At 41.7% G+C, this 15,901-nt stretch overlaps 2 protein-coding genes across 3 annotated transcripts in view; one reads left to right on the top strand and one right to left on the bottom strand.

The window, feature by feature from the left end:
- LOC104611825 (adenine phosphoribosyltransferase-like protein, putative (DUF2358)) overlaps positions 1-7,406 on the top strand; it is a 31,133-nt gene extending 23,727 nt beyond the window's left edge. For both annotated transcript variants that reach the window (XM_010279055.3, XM_019200161.2), the window contains 4 exons: positions 4,041-4,123; positions 5,458-5,504; positions 6,771-6,849; positions 6,951-7,406. In XM_010279055.3, the coding sequence (XP_010277357.1) occupies positions 4,041-4,123; positions 5,458-5,504; positions 6,771-6,849; positions 6,951-7,040 (299 nt within the window). In that variant the 3' untranslated portion in view covers positions 7,041-7,406. The remainder of the gene's footprint in view (positions 1-4,040; positions 4,124-5,457; positions 5,505-6,770; positions 6,850-6,950) is intronic.
- Positions 7,407-10,953: 3,547 nt separating this feature from the next.
- On the bottom strand, positions 10,954-12,630 carry LOC104611821 (uncharacterized). Its single transcript, XM_010279046.3, has one exon. It carries the CDS (start codon positions 12,028-12,030, stop codon positions 11,053-11,055), a length of 978 nt encoding a protein of 325 aa, XP_010277348.1. The 5' UTR covers positions 12,031-12,630; the 3' UTR covers positions 10,954-11,052.
- Positions 12,631-15,901: the final 3,271 nt, after the last annotated feature.

Raw genomic sequence — 15,901 nt, forward strand, 5'->3', positions numbered from 1 at the left:
GTTTCTGTAGAGATGTAGAACGATAATGTGGTCCCCACTACTGCATGTCTATTTATTGCTGTTAGTATGTTAGCTGGATTAGTTGGTAGTTATTTTTTGTTATTTATAGCTTATATAAGCAGTAGGGGTAATACTGGTTTTTTACCTTGTTTTAAATCATTAGTATAAATAGTTGAGTGGGGCGACAATCTCAGCCATGACTAGACCTGTTCATGGGCCGGGCCGGGCTCGGTCCGGGCTTTCACTCTGCATTAACAAAATTTTTGTAGGCCCGAGCTTGAGCCCGGCCCCACCAACGGGCCTACAACTTGGGCTCGAGCCCGAAGCCCGAGAGGGATAGGGAGAGAGGAATCGACTTACAGAATAGAGAGAGAGAGGAACAGAGAGAAATCTGTTCGACTTCTATGAGAGAGAGGAAGATAACGAAAGAGAGAGAGAGAAGAGAGGACTTGGTCACTCCACTCGTCAACACTCAAACGACAAACAATCTTACTTTCTTTCGAGAAACCCATTTCTATGAAACCTACAGAAACTCTCTTGTTCTGTTTCCTGCTTAGATTTTCTGGGCAGTTTCATACTTTTTCTTCTAGCTTTTGTGACAAATCCCGAGCCCGACCCGTAAAACAGTCGGGCTCGGGCTTTTAGGCTCGAGGTCAAGCCCGTGGGCTAATAACTATGTACAAACCCGTCCGGGGGTCGGGCCGGGCCGGGTTGGCCCGTCGGGCTACCCGGCCCATGAACAGGTCTAGCCATGACCCACACTCTTCTCTGAATCTTCTCCTCTTCGTTTCTCTCTTCTTCTTTTATTCTCTAAATTATTTATTGTTTAATTAAGATCTAAACTAAGATTGATTGCAATCTTACTAGACAACTTGGTATCAGAGCCAGCCTAGGGCTTCTCATGCGAGTCTAATAAGGCTGACTGCATGAGAACTTCCTAGGTTTGGAAGTTTTAGCAAAAAAGGTCAATCGACTAGTTCTTGGAGATTGCTGGTAGAGTGCAGCAAATGCCCAAGGGATTGTAGAGCCTTGGAAGGTGTCCAGTGATTAGTAAGAATCTGAGGAAAGAATAAACATATATTGGAGGTGGCTAGAAGCATTATGCTTAACTAAAATGCACCTATACGTTTTTGGGGAGATGCTATTCATACAGCTGTATATCCCATCAACCGAGTTCCTTCACGAGTCCTAGACATGAAAGTTCCATTTACCTTATTATATCCTAATAAGGAGATGTTTACTATTCCCCTTAAGACTTTTGGATGTACTTAATTTGTTCAGATCCTTGAGCCTCATCATTCCAAATTTGATCCTAAAGCCTCAAAATGTATTTTCCTTGGGTATCTACAAACTCAAAAGGGATATTGCTGCTATGAACTTATCTCTAGGAAACAATTTGTTTCTATGGATGTCATGTTCTTTGAGGATGTACCGTATTATCCTAGAGTTTCTTCTCAGGGGGAGAGTAGTGAGATGGGGTCCCATTCATCAGAAATTCCACTACTTGTCCCAATCACTGAAGGGGAGTGTAGTGAGGAGGGTTGTCAAAGGTGTTGGGATATGAGGGTGTATCACAGGCGGTGGAGGCAGGTTGATTTTGGTCATCAACAGTCCAAGCCAATTCCAATTTCCTCTGTGGCTCTAGATCCAGGTACCACAATTCCTTTATCCCCCACTACAGATGAAATACCTTCTATTGTTGAGCCTTCTCCTTCATTGGATGATCTTGATCTTCCAATCGTAGTCCGTAAAGGGAAGCACCGTTGTACCTCATCTATAACTCATTGTATTTCCAGGTTTCTGTCTTATGATCATTTGTCTCCATCCTACAAGTCTTTTTTGGCATTTATTGCTACTATTTCCATTCCCAGAACAATGCAGGAAGCCTTGTCAGTACCTGAGTGGAAGGATGCAATGAAGGTAGAGATGGATGCTCTTCTAAAGAACAATACATGGGAGTTAGTTGATCAGCTTAAAAGGAAGAAACCGGTTGGGTGTAGATGGGTGTTTACAATGAAACATAATGCAGATGATTCCATTGAAAGGTATAAGGCCAGATTAGTTGCAAAGGGGTTTACACAAACATATGGCATAAACTATTTGGAGAGTTTTGCACCAGTAGCAAAGATGAACGCTATCAGAGTTTTACTATCCATTGCAGCCAATTTTCTCGTGGCCATTGTTTCAAATGGATGTTAAAAATGCCTTCCTCAACGGTGATTTGCAAGAAGAGGTCTGTTGACTTAATAAGGCCTTATATGGACTAAAGCAGTCTCCCAGAGCCTAGTTTGATAGATTTAGACAGGCCCTTGAAAAATTTGGCTATGTGCAAGCTCAATCAGAGAACACCCTTTTTATTAAGAAAAATGGATTCCTCCTTAACTCTACTTGCTGTATATGTGGATGATATTGTAGTGACAAGGAGTGATACTTGTGAAATTGTCTCTCTTAAGCAACTACTTCATCAAGAATTTGAGGTCAAAGACTTGGGAGAACTACACTATTTTCTGGGCATTGAAGTAACACGGTCTAAACATAGGATTTTTGTTTCCCAAAGGAAGTATGTTCTTGATCTTTTGGAATAAACTGGGAAGCTAGGTGTTAAACCTGCTGACACACCTATTGAACAAAACCATAAGATCAGTGTAGAAGGTGGAGAGCCACTTGAAGATAAAGTTATGTTTTAACGGTTGGTTGGTAAACTACTCTATCTTTGCCTAACACGGCTAGACATTTCTTATGCAGTCAATGTTGTTAGCCAGTATATGCATTCTCTCAAAACCACTCACCTACTTGCAGTTGAGAGGATACTGGCTTATTGGAAGAGATGTCCATGTAGAGGTATACTCTTCAAGGATAATGGTCACATGAAAAAAGAAGTTTGCACAGATGCTGATTGGGCTGGGTGTGTTGATGATAGAAGATCTACCTCTGGGTATTGTGCTTTTGTAGGAGGAAATCTTGTCTCTTGGAGAAGTAAGAAACAAAATGTTGTTGCTCATTCAAGTGCTGAAGCTGAATTCAGATCTATGGCAAATGGTGTGGCTGAAGTGTTATGGTTGATATTCCTATTTGAGGAGCTGGGTATTGCTTATGAGAAGCCCCTGATACTGTATTGTGATAATTAGGCAGCTATTAACATTTCCCATAATCCAGTACAACATGACAGAACTAAGCATATTGAAGTGGATCGACACTTTATCAGAGAGAGAGTTGCTTCCCAAGAAGTGTGTCTTCCATATATCGCCTCCAATATGCAGCTTGCAGATCTCTTCACCAAGGCAGTTACAAAGACCAAATTGGAGACTGACTTATGCAAGTTGGGAATGACTAATATCTACTCCCAACTTGAGGGGGAGTGTAGAGATGTAGAACAATAATGTGGTCCCCATTGCTGCATGTCTATTTATATTGCTGTTAGTATGTTAACTGGATTAGTTGGTAGTTATTTTCTGTTATTTATAGCTTATGTAAGCAGTAGGGGTAATACTGGTTTTTTACCTTGTTTTAAATCATTAATATAAATAGTTGAGTGGGGCGACAATCTCAGTCATGACCCACACTCTTCTCTGAATCTTTTCTCCTCTTCATGTTCTCTCTTCTTCTTCTCCCCTTCTTTTATTCTCTGCATTATTTCTTGTTTAATTCAGATCTAAACGAAGACTGATTGCAGTCTTACTAGACAACTGTTTCCACCACCAACTCTCCTAACTGAGCACCACCAACTCTGTAATTTACCTAATATCTTGGACATATGCATTAAGAATTAAATTTCCAGGCTCAGTTTGGAAGGAGTACAAATACAAATATGTAGAGTGCAAAACCTTACATTTTGTATTATTTTATATGTATTTATACTGTACATATTTGTATTTGTACTCCTTCCAAACTGAGCCTAAACATCTACATCTGACTCTTAGTACATCCCTTCTGAAGTGACATTTGATGATTTCAAAGACAATTGAAGGTGCTTAGTGTGTATAAGAGAACACATAAGATTGAGATAAATCAGCTGACTTTTATGTTCTTCTGCCCTTCAGGTAAGGATTTGTATGCACGCAACTTGAAATTGCTTGTTCCTTTCTTTGATCATCCATCAATTGTACTACAAAAGATTGAGAAGGTATCCAAAAATGTGAAATCTTATTTAGAAAAAAACAGTCTTGCCTTTTACTTGAACTAAAGTGATTGGATCTCAAAGTCCATGTTATAAATATGCAGCAATGTTGAGAAAGAGAATGGAACAATTTTTCCCTGTCATTTCATCCAGAATTAGGAGTGAATCAACAACAATAACTTATGAAAGACAAAGGGGAACCTTGAGTGAATCAACAAAAATAACTTATGAAAATAAATAGTTTTCTTTGAGATTCATTATAAATGGAAGTTGCAAACTAACAGAAGCCTTTAGGATTAATGCAACAATGTGGATCTTTAAACCCTTTATTAGTAAGGTTATCCACCTTCATATGCTTCCATCATACAAGTTAGATTGAACAGCATGTACATGGATTTTTTCCCTCTTTTGAAACTTGTTCATAGATGAGGACAGGAGCTGACATTTTTTTTTCTTTTCTTTTTGGCTCCATGGGGCTACACAACAGTGGATAGCCCATCCCCCAAACCCATAACCCCTGTTAGAGAATAAAACCTATTCAAGGACCTCACTTAACAGCTTAAGCTTTTAGGTTGAATGGTTTTTTGAGATGGTATCAGAGCCACTTATACCAAGTGGTCTAAAGTTCAATTCTCGTCACCCCATTATAATTAATTTTCAGCACAAGGTATGGGTGGGCCTGAGCTGTCCATGCTTCAAGCCCAATGGGCTTTTGTGTGAGGGGGCATGTTAGAGAATAAAACCTATTCAATGACCTCACTTAACAGCTTAAGCTTTTAGGTTGAATGGTTCTTTGAGAACCCCCAACCCAGGTGCAGGCGGGATTCGATCCCAAGTCTCCACTACAACCAGCAGGAAACCTTACCAACCAGTCAGTTTCCACCTTGCAGGAGTTGGCTTTATTTATGATATGGAAAATCTTTCATGGACCATTCATCCTACTTTATGCCCATATGATCTCAATAGTAGATTGTCCTTTCACCATTAGAGACATTACGTTAATATCTCTAGATGTTTTCAGCCCTTGTAAGAGGGTAAGAGTCAGTTCCCAGTTTATATGCCCAAACAAGCTATTGCATTTTACTTCATGGTTTCGTAAAATAAATTGTAGAAGAAAGGTTTGTAAGTGGTGGCTAAGATGATTTCTGGGTCAATATTCAGCTTAAGAGTCCCTCAAATGGTGATTTCTTTTCCCTGTTCATAACCCTTCTTTGAACTTCTAAATGATTAAGCCACGTTGGTATCACAGAATGTGGTAAATGATAATTTTTATAATTTTTATGGTTTTATCAGTATTGGTAAATTATTAACCATATTAATACTTTGCCTCTTGTATGCAGGGTTTTAAATATGAGTCGAATTTTGTATTGGCAACATGGAAACTAAGGTGTTTAGTCAATGTTTTTTTTTTTTTTTTTCATTGTATACTTACCTGTCTTTCTTGCCTGTCCTTTCTTTGTAAATCTGTAAATGGGCCAATTAATCTTTCTTTTCAACATAAAATTTTCAGGTTTTAGGAACTCTAAATTGAAAAGGTAATCTGTCAAGAATTCCTTTAGGCTCGGTTTGGGAAGAGTGCAAATACAAGGCTTAGAAATACAGTATACAAGGCTTTTCACTGTACATATTTGTATCTGTACTCTTCCCAAACTGAGCCTTAATGTCAAAAATGCTATGTTAAAAGAAGCATCTAAGTTAGTAATGTCTGAAGAGCACTCTTTGTCATTCAGCACAAGGGTGGCATCCTAGTTGGACATCCACCTCTGGCTTTCATTGTTAAATGTGTTCAGATCACTACAGTTGTCCCCTTCCCCAAGTTCAGTGAGTAAAGCAAGATATCTTTGGGAACTTCAATTATTATTCATGATTAAAATTATTTATATAAATGAATGGCAATGCTTTTACTTCTAGACTTCTAGTTGTTTTAGATATTATCGCATAGAATAAATAATAAATGGTTGGTAAACTTGATGTTTCTATTAGATAATAATGATTAATGAAACACATTGGAAATCTATTATTATGCTATTGTGGAAATTGAATCTAGTATATTTTCCATGAATGCCCATTATCAGACAATACATCATTTGTGAAGCTGGAATAAAACTAGTATGGAAACTAATAGAATGACACCTGTTGGAAAATGTTCACTCAATTTTCTTATAGGAAACCTGCCAAATAAAATCCATAGAGGCATCTTATCCACTAATACATCTTTCTGAATATCCAGAAGATGTATCTGGTGTCAAAATTCATCATATAGCTATTAGCTACCTCATGTCATGTGGTAATGCTGTAATGGAACTCCACAACTGTCCATATCCCATCATGAGTTCGTAAGGGGAAAAACCATATGACTCTTCTGCCACGCTTTCTTTTTAATGACACATCTTCACTTGACAGACTAGCTGAATTGGTTATCTAACCCCATTTTCTCTCCCTAGAAAAAAGGTAACTAACTTCTTTAGTTACAACAATATTGAATTGTATGTGTCTGGTTTTTCTGCTGGATTACCTCAAGTTCCTTACATTCCTGTTTGTTGTTACCCGTGTGTGTGTGTTGTTTTCTGCTGGATTACCTCAAGTGCCTTATATGCTTGTTTCTTGTTATCCCATAACTGCCATACTGGTTAGATAACAAGTTAATTTGCAGGACCTACTTGAAACTTCCTTGGAGACCCCTTATTTCAATAGAAGGAAATACAGTCTACGATTTAAATGCTGATTTCAAAGTAAGAAAAACATTTCCCAAGCAACAAATTGTTTCGAGTCAATGTGCTGTGTGATTTACCATTTTACATATTCCTTTGTTGGTGATATCATCATTTGGCAGATTGTTAGACATGTTGAGAGTTGGAATGTGTCCGCACTTCAAGCAGTTGGACAAATATTTACTCCTAGTTTTGGAAGGCATGGAGAGTGAATACTATTCTGCAAAAAAGTTGTATAATGGTATGTTATAATGGGATCTAGAATGAAACACTACTGAACTGTGCCTTAATCACAACTTTTTGGGGTTGTCTACAGAAATCCTTTCCTGCCATTGTTCTCTAAGATCTAGAGTGAAATGCTGGGGTAATGTCTGTTACCACCTTTACTGCATGTAGCACTTGGAGCTGGGTCTTTCACGGTTTCACCCATTGTTTGTAAATTCTAATTGGTAGTTTTAGCAACCTGTAAATTATGTAATCCTCAAATTCATCGGAAACTGACGTATACAAAAATGACTAGATCAAGTGTACTGGCCTTTCACTGTGATAGATAAGCTATTTATGTTTCTTGTTTTTTCTGTCTTTTCTTTCTTAAGTTATTTGACATTATTACTTCTAGTGGGTCCCCCCGCCCCCCTGATTTGCACATAGCACATTGATAAAAAACAAAAAAGGAAAATGCTGAAACCAGTCCTGACTCCTGAGGTTGTCAGTTTTGGCCAGTTACTAACCTCAAACCACCCTTACATGTTTGGGTACTTGTGTATGGTCTTCAGGACCGGACAAACCTTGCTGAAATTCAACTGTAAAAGGTTGAAAGATACCAACTTGGGTTTGGGACATGTGGGACCTGGTTAGTGTTTCATAAACCAAAAGCCAGATCTCCTGCTTTGCATCCAGTTGAAAAGATTCAATGGTTTTAATTGGCGGTTTGCAGTCTGCTTAATAAAATGCCGATCCATTTTTAGAGTGGTTAACAAAGTTTGTTTGGTATGACCTTCCAGGGTTCCAATTTGGTCGTCCGGTATGTAATACACTGATTTGATTAGTTAGCTAATATAATTCTTCCTTTATTTGTGTGGGGAAATTTTCAATCTGTTTGAGATTTGAACGAGCTCGGATACGAGTAATGCCAATAGAGATTAGACCTGGCCCAGGCATTGATTCATTTATCCTGCCAAGTTGAAAAAATCCAACTGGTCCAACCAGATTTGACAGTTAAAAAAATAAAAAAATAGTGCATGAACTGCATCCTAGGAAAAAAAATGTGAATCACTGTTAGAAGTATAGGAGATATTTCCCCATACAATGTGCCCTATGGAATGTGAATCACTGTTTTGGTAGTAAATTTATCTCATGAAAATGGAACACGGGCGCCCTATAGAATGTGCCCCATGTGCCTCACAACACATCCCAACGGTGTATTGAGAACATCTCCCCATGACAAGTATAGGAGATACTTCCAATACACTGAGATGCACATGTGGGGTGTCAATCTGAATTCACCATGTGGTGACCAACCGAGGGGTGGCTCATTGGCATGTTGGCTGATTCATTCTAGAATCGATTCTTGCAACCAAGGTTTAAAATATTGATACGTTCGATATGTCAGTTAGGGCTGTTCATAAGAATGCTCAACCCGATCAAATCGACTAATCCGGACCGACCCAATCCGAGTCGGTTGGGTTTTCATCTGTACCGGTCGGTTTCGGTTTGGGCACATACATAAATCGAAATCTCGGGTCGGTTTCGAATTTCTTGCGTGAAAACCGAAACCAACCCGACTCATTAGGCAATTACAATTAGAATTCAATTAGGTGTCCTTTTTTAGTTTTTTACCTAGATTAGAATTTAGAAGGTTTCTAAATTTTTATTTTATTGATTTACCTACCTAGATTTACCTAGTTTTTTACTCTAGAAGGCCCATTATTGACACTTGTTTTTACATGAAGAATTTATTGATTTTATTCTTTACCTGATTTAAATTTAGATTTACCTTGGATTCTTGAATATCAAATTATCAACTAATTCAAATTTTATTTGGCTTTGTACAGGAGCAAAACTGAAAACCGACCCAACCCGACTCAAACCGACCAGGTCGGTTTGGCCTGTCAGTGGATCGGTTTCGGTTCCCACCTTAGCTAACCCGACCAGGTCGGGTCGGTTGGGAAAATCCCAAGAAACCGACCCAACCCGACCCGTGAACACCCCTAATGTTGGTAGGGGCATATCAGACGAATTGATACTCTTTTTTTTTTTACTTTTTTTTTATTTTTTTGAAACTGGTTCAGGGGGGCTGGTTTAGGGCTCCTCCACCCCCTGAACCGGTCTGACCCCCGATATACCCACTAGAACGATACGTATCGGCCAGGCCGTGTTGATACTTTGAACCTCGCTTGCAACTACAAATTTAGAGAAAAGATGAGTTATTAGTGGTGTGTGACACCAAACACAAAAAAAAAAAAAAAAAAAAAAAAAAAAAAAAAAAAAAAAATCACCATGTTACTAACATGTTGATTTGATATGTCATAAATATTCATTAAATCAAAAGTAGTTGGACTTGTATTTATTTATTTTTTAATCCTGAACGCTGATTTTGTTCAAACAAGACTAAAATTGTAGGTTTTACTTTACATTTTGAAGACATACATTTTAATATGTCTCCTATACAAATTAATATTTAATAAATACCGTAAAATTCTCAAACCCGGTTGGTTCTGGAGCCGGTTTCCTTTCCACGTGATTTTTTGACAGTCCACTAAGGGTCGTGCAATAATAATAGCTTGAGTTGGCTAGTACCATCGTCATCATATGCAAGGGAGCTATAGGAATATGCTTTAATTACCAGAGTTATGACCCGCCAAAAGATGGAGAAGGATCTCTACAATGAAATAATTATTTCTAGTAATTCATTAATTATTTTTTAAACTGTTTCGCACCACTACTCTCAACCATCTAACCTCCACAGATTTTACCAGAGCATATATAGAATCTATGATAAGTTTGACATTCATGCTTGTGCTCGGAACTTGATAGAGTAACCCGTTTTTCTGTATCTAGAACTCCTGGGCTCATAACTCATTAGGTCTTACTACTGGAAATTGTTTTGTTCGGATTAGGAAGCCTGATTCTGTGCTTGACCGAGTTCTTTAGGAGTTAATTAGGACTAAAATAAGGCCTTCCCACCTCTCAGCTTCCACTAATCACAAGTTCAATTCCAGTTTCCTTCTTCTTCCAAGTTTCAAATTGGAGTTTAATGGTAAGGCCTCTATTAGGCTGACCACCATAAAGATTAACCTCTCAAGATAGTATTTGGTCTGTACTGAAGAACACTAGATCCATCATGAAGAACACCAGAGTCTAGTGATAAAAACACCAGAGAGTCCAAACAGAACAAAGACCAAATCATGCATGTCTCTGGCTTTCTGCTATTGGTGGTTGTGGTGCCGGGTCTTCCGGCCTTGCTTTCTCAGAACCGGCCCCATTGGTTGCTATGATTTAACCTGACAAAGAGTTGATCAAACCTACAGGCTACAGCATTGATGTTCCTTTATCAGGCTTATTATAAAGGTCAAGTTTCACTTTAATGATGATGGCGTGGGCCTTATTATCTCCGTTGTTCATTTATTATCTTGATGAAAGCTGGTAGAGAGTGATGAGAGCTCCTCGTGCTATCTGGAATGAGATTCCTGCCTATGCAGAGGCTACCATCCAGCCTCAACTGGCTATAACTGATCCCTTTTATAAAGAGAAGAAAAAAAAAGCTCCATTAACAACCCAAAAGCAGGAACTATGCATGCGCGCATGGTTTGCCTTGTTGTGAGGGTTTCTAACTTTCCATTACAGAATACAATATTAATTGTAGGCTGTCTGACAATGAATTTTTTGAATTGGGTCTGATCGGTAATAGTAGTTTTTCCCTAAGAATTAATGAGTAGTGGCTGACTGCAGTGGTGGAGAGAAAAGTTGGACAATAGACTTATGGAGGTTCCTTTGGATGCATGGCTAGCTTCACACAAAACTGAAAATTTTCTGTCAATAGAATCTGAATGAATGTATACACATATATATATACATATATATATATATATATAATTGAGAAATCGATCTGCACAACATCCTTCATAATAAAGAATCCTCCTTGAATTCGATTATAATTTGTTGAGATAAAAGATATATAATTGGCAAAGTGGCATGCATTTGATGAATTCAAACCTTATAATATTAATCACTCCTCCATGCATACAACAGTAAAGAGAAACCTCCACTCCCAGAAGACCTTGTGGATGAAGAACAAGAGCTCCTACTTCCGTCACTGCTCTCCTCTGTCCACTGCAAGACACTCGAACACGACGGAGAAGGCGATAACGACAGCATCGATGACGAAGATGACATGCTTTTCCTCATCAATTTCTTCTCTGGACCCGCCATCTCCGGCCACACCCCACCATCTCCCACCTGAAACACAAACACTCCATGGCCACTTCCATCTCTTCGGGACCGAGTGACCCAGTTGAAAACATCCCAATAGAATTCGACTTCCGACATTCCAACCAGAATTCGCTCGTTGCCTCTGAAGTTCCAGGCTAATCTCTTCACAACCAAGGCTATCTGACCATCCGCCTTCACTCTCAACACCCCACCGGCGCATTCGATCACAATTTCATGTTTCGACCCCGAGAACTGAGCTGTAGTAGTAAAACTCCGACGCCCGAATACGTGCTCACGACGAGACTGCAGCAACGCAGGCTCGGCGGACGGACACATTTGGACGGCTCCAGTGCGGCGAAGTGCATCGTCTCGGAGGTCGCCGAGGATGAATTCAATGTGGGCATTGCATGCAATAGCGACGTAGAAGCCTGAATCAGGCTCGGCCGAGTTCCTGTTGTACTGAGCCCGAGTGAAGTCCCAGTAAAGCTTCACTCTGTGGTAGTGGTGGCGGTGGCGACTGAGGGAGATGGACTTTGAGCCATGTCGGTTTCGGAAAAATGGGAAGACTGATGGGAGGAGAGAGAGAGTGACGGAGAAGGAATCGTTGGCATGGATGGTCAAGGAGTGGGAAAAGAGAGTCTTGAACCAGGTTAATGTTATAAAAGTAGGGGAGTCGGAGAGTTGAGTTTTGTAAACGCAAGTTATCAGATGTTGTGGCATCTGGGCGTTGAGGGTGAGACTGTCTGGGTTGGTGAAGCAAGAAGGAATCATGATTCCTTACTTGTGCTGATTCTGCTCAAGTTTATACTTCAAAGGTTATAAATTGAAAGGGGTTTTGGGGTTTCAAGTTTAGAGTTCTTCTCAGAGACGAGTTTGAAGTTTGAACTCATGGGGTGTGTTGAGTTGAGGTGGTGGGTGTTTTCCATTACTGGTTCTTGACTAGTTGTTCACTGAGAGTAGGGAGATATGATGGTGGTGCTCTAGGGTTTGATATTTGATGAATATCTTGGTGTGATCGTGGGTTATACTTATTCTGCTGGGGTTGGTTGTTTGGAGCAGTGGTGGGTGTCTTGGATCCTGCGTAACTGAATGAAAGAGGGCTACCTACGTGTGGGTTGTTCAGGGCTTGATTTCCGCCGTTGACAGATGGAAAGAGAAGAAAAGTGGAACTAAGAAAAGATTGGTTCAGTTTTTTCTCTCATTCATGCCATGAAGGTGAGCTGGGCTGCACTGAACCTGGGTCATCTCTCACCTGTTCCGTTTTTGGACCTTTTCCCTTATTGCCTCCTTTAAAAGGAAGATGAGGCCTTGGAAAACCACTTTTCTGTAGCCTGTAGGGAACGCTGGTCGCTGCACCATGTGGTATGTGGTGTTGTTTACTACTCTTGAGTCTTGACGAAGAGAAAAATGACTGAATGAGTGAGCATCCAGGTGGAAGTTTTATTTTATCTTAAAGCTTTCAGCAATCAGACTATGTCGGAAGTTTTACAGACAGTAATTAGTGTTCACAATCGCATGACAATCACATTCTGGCCCGATCGTTTTTTAATCCAACTCTTTTTTAAATGATTATTAAATTTAGAGCTATCGACTGGTAGGGGTGTCAATGGACTGGTTTTGGATTGGATCATCCAAGCCAAAATTAATTTGGATGAATTGAACGGATTAACAAGGCATATTGAATTAGATCATTCCAGACTTAATGATTCAAAGTATTTATTGGATTTAACCAGATCTGGTCCATACCATCCGTAATGAATTTATAATAGATTGGGTCGAGTCTATTGATAGAAGATAAGAATGTATGGATCAGGTTTGGGTTAAGACTAATCTAAATTAAAATAAATTTGAATAGATTGAATGGTCCAGACATTGAATTGGACCGGTCCAAAATATTCATTGGATTGGAATTTTGATGCTGGTCCATTTGTAATTGACTCACATTAGATTGCATCGGATTGGATCAATTTCAGTCCAATTGATACCCTTGTCGACGAGTCAGTTCTACTCAATAGATTTATCGGATTGATTATATTAGTTCTGGTTCTTTGATTTTATTCTTAGGTTATTACTTACTCCGAATTAATTCACACTCAAACCTATTATTTTTTGGACCAATGGAGGGCTGGTTCATTGGTGTATTAATTGGTTTATTCTAGCATTGACGTAGAATCAAATCCCGCAACCAGCACTTTGAAGAAAAAAAGGCTAGGAAAAGGGCAGGGAATGGCCATTCCAACATAAAAAGGAATGAGATTTTGATTCCGCCCCACCAAATAGTTGGAATTCTAATTCCAGACCCTATTCCCGTAAAGAAAACTTAGCCATAGCTTTTTTTTTATAAATTTAATAAATAATATATAAGATAATTTTGATTAAATACACTTGATTTATTAATATATATATATAAATAATTTATTATTTTACTGCCATTTTTATCAACATTATATTATCAAAATCCAAATTTTAGATTACTATTTTATTTAAATAATTATTGATGTAACCGTTTTTGGTCACGTACCATTTTTTGGGATGTGTAAAATTTTTTTGGCTAAGTACCTTGTGTTTGACCTGGTGGTGACGTGCCTTGGTGATGAGCTACTTGGTGGCGAACTTCCTGGGGAGAACTGCCTGGTGGCAAACTGCCCGGCAGTGCTCCCTGGTGGCGAACTGCCTGGTGGCGAACTGCCCGGTGGCGAACTGTCTGGTAGTGCTCCCTGGTGGCGAACTGCCTGATGGCGAACTGCCTGGTGGCGCTGCCTGATGGCTAACTGCCTGGTGACGAACTGCTTGATGGCGAACTGCCTGGTGGCGAACTGCTCGGCAGTGCTCCCTGGTGGCGAACTGCCTGATGGCAAACTGCCTGGTGGCGAACTGCTTGGGGGCGAACTTCCTGGTGGCGAACTGCCCGGCAGTGCTCCCTGGTGGCGAACTCGTCACTTGACTTGCTCCTAGGCGGTCTGCAACTCAGAGGATGGTGGAGCTCCCTGGTGCAGCGCTACCCGGCTACCCCCCGCGTGAGGTGATTTTCTCTCCTTTGTAGACGGCGGGAGTTGAGGGACCTGCGGGAACTGAATCAGAGGACCCAGGGGTATTTTCCCGGCGGGGACTCTCCGATGCCTAAGTTAGCATTCTGATTACAGAGGGCTTGGAGAGAAATGAGAGAGCTAGAGAGCGGGGGTTACCATACCCTTTTTCTTCCCTCGGGGGTATTTTCCCGGCGGGGACTCTCCGATGCCTAAGTTAGCATTCTGATTACAGAGGGCTTGGAGAGAAATGAGAGAGCTAGAGAGCGGGGGTTACCATACCCTTTTTCTTCACCTCTGGCTTTGGGGGTGGGAGTCCTTATATAGTGGTGCCCTCGCGGGTTAGGTGGGTGAAAAGCCTTCAAATGGTAAGACGTCATATCCCGTCAGAACCGGGGTACGGTGATGAACTCCTCGAGGTTGTCAGGCTGGCACTTGTGCCAGGCGGCCAGGTCGGCGCCTGGGCCAGGTTGTCAGGTCGGCGCCTATCAGTCGACGGGTCGGTGTCCGGGCCAGGTTGCTAGGCCGGCGCCTGTGTCTGTCGGCGGGTCGGTGTCCGGGCTAGGTTGCCAAGTCGGCGCCTGTGTCAGTCGGCGGGTCGGTGTCCGGGCCAGGTTGCCAGGTCGACGCCTGTGTCAGTCGGCGGGTCGGTGTCCGGCCAGGTTGCCAGGTCGGCGCCTGTGTTTGGGTCAGGTCATCAGGTCGGCACCTGTGTCTGGGTCATGTTGTCAAGTCGGCGCCTGTGTCCGGGCCAGATTGCCAGGTCGGCGCCTGTGTCCGGGCCAGATTGCCAGGTCGGCACCCGTGTCCGGGCCAGGTTGCCAGGTCGGCACATGTGGCAGGCTGATCCGGCTAGGTCGTGCAGGTCACGCCAGGTCGCGCGCAGGCCGCTCGCAGGCCGCGCAGGTCACGCCAGGTCGCGCGCAGGCCGCGCCAGGTTGCGCCAGGTCGCGCTAGGCCAGCCAGACTGGTGCCCGGGGGGGGGGACCAACTTGGTAAGTTGTTGCCTGGGGGGCTTGCCTAGTTGTCACGAGATGCCACGTGTCGCAATTTCACTGGAGGGCCAAATCTACCCTCATCAATTGCCCCCCACTCCCGAGCTAAGAGTAACTCAGCGAAGGGAGTAGATTTCTTTTGGCCCATAAGTCGACGAGCTAGTAAGTTTTGATCCAATTCCTTAGGCTTTGGGAGCTGCCTGTATGTGGCGACCTGCCAGTAAGACGAGGGGGTCTCCGCCGGTTTCAGTAGTGTAGCCCTTAGGCTCTGGGGCAACTTATAGTTCACTTTTGCTGATTTTGTTCCTGCTGAGAAAGCGATTGGATATTTAGCAATAGTGTGGCCCACAAGCTTTGGGAGTGACTCATAGTCTACTCTTTTTGATTTTTGCCCGTGCCGGAGAGGCGACCGGGTCTTAAGCAGTAATGTGGCCCGTAGGCTTTTGGGAGTGACTCGTAGTCTACTCTTTTTTGACTTTTGCCCGTGCCGGAGGGGCGACCGGGTCTTAAGCAGTAATGTGGCCCGTAGGCTTTTGGGAGTGACTCGTAGTCTACTCTCTTTTGACTTTGCCCGTGCCGGAGAGGCGACCGGGTCTTAAGCAGTAATGTGGCCCGTAGGCT

This window comes from Nelumbo nucifera, chromosome 4, assembly GCF_055504915.1.
Source record: "Nelumbo nucifera cultivar China Antique chromosome 4, China Antique-T2T, whole genome shotgun sequence".
Taxonomy (NCBI): domain Eukaryota; kingdom Viridiplantae; phylum Streptophyta; class Magnoliopsida; order Proteales; family Nelumbonaceae; genus Nelumbo; species Nelumbo nucifera.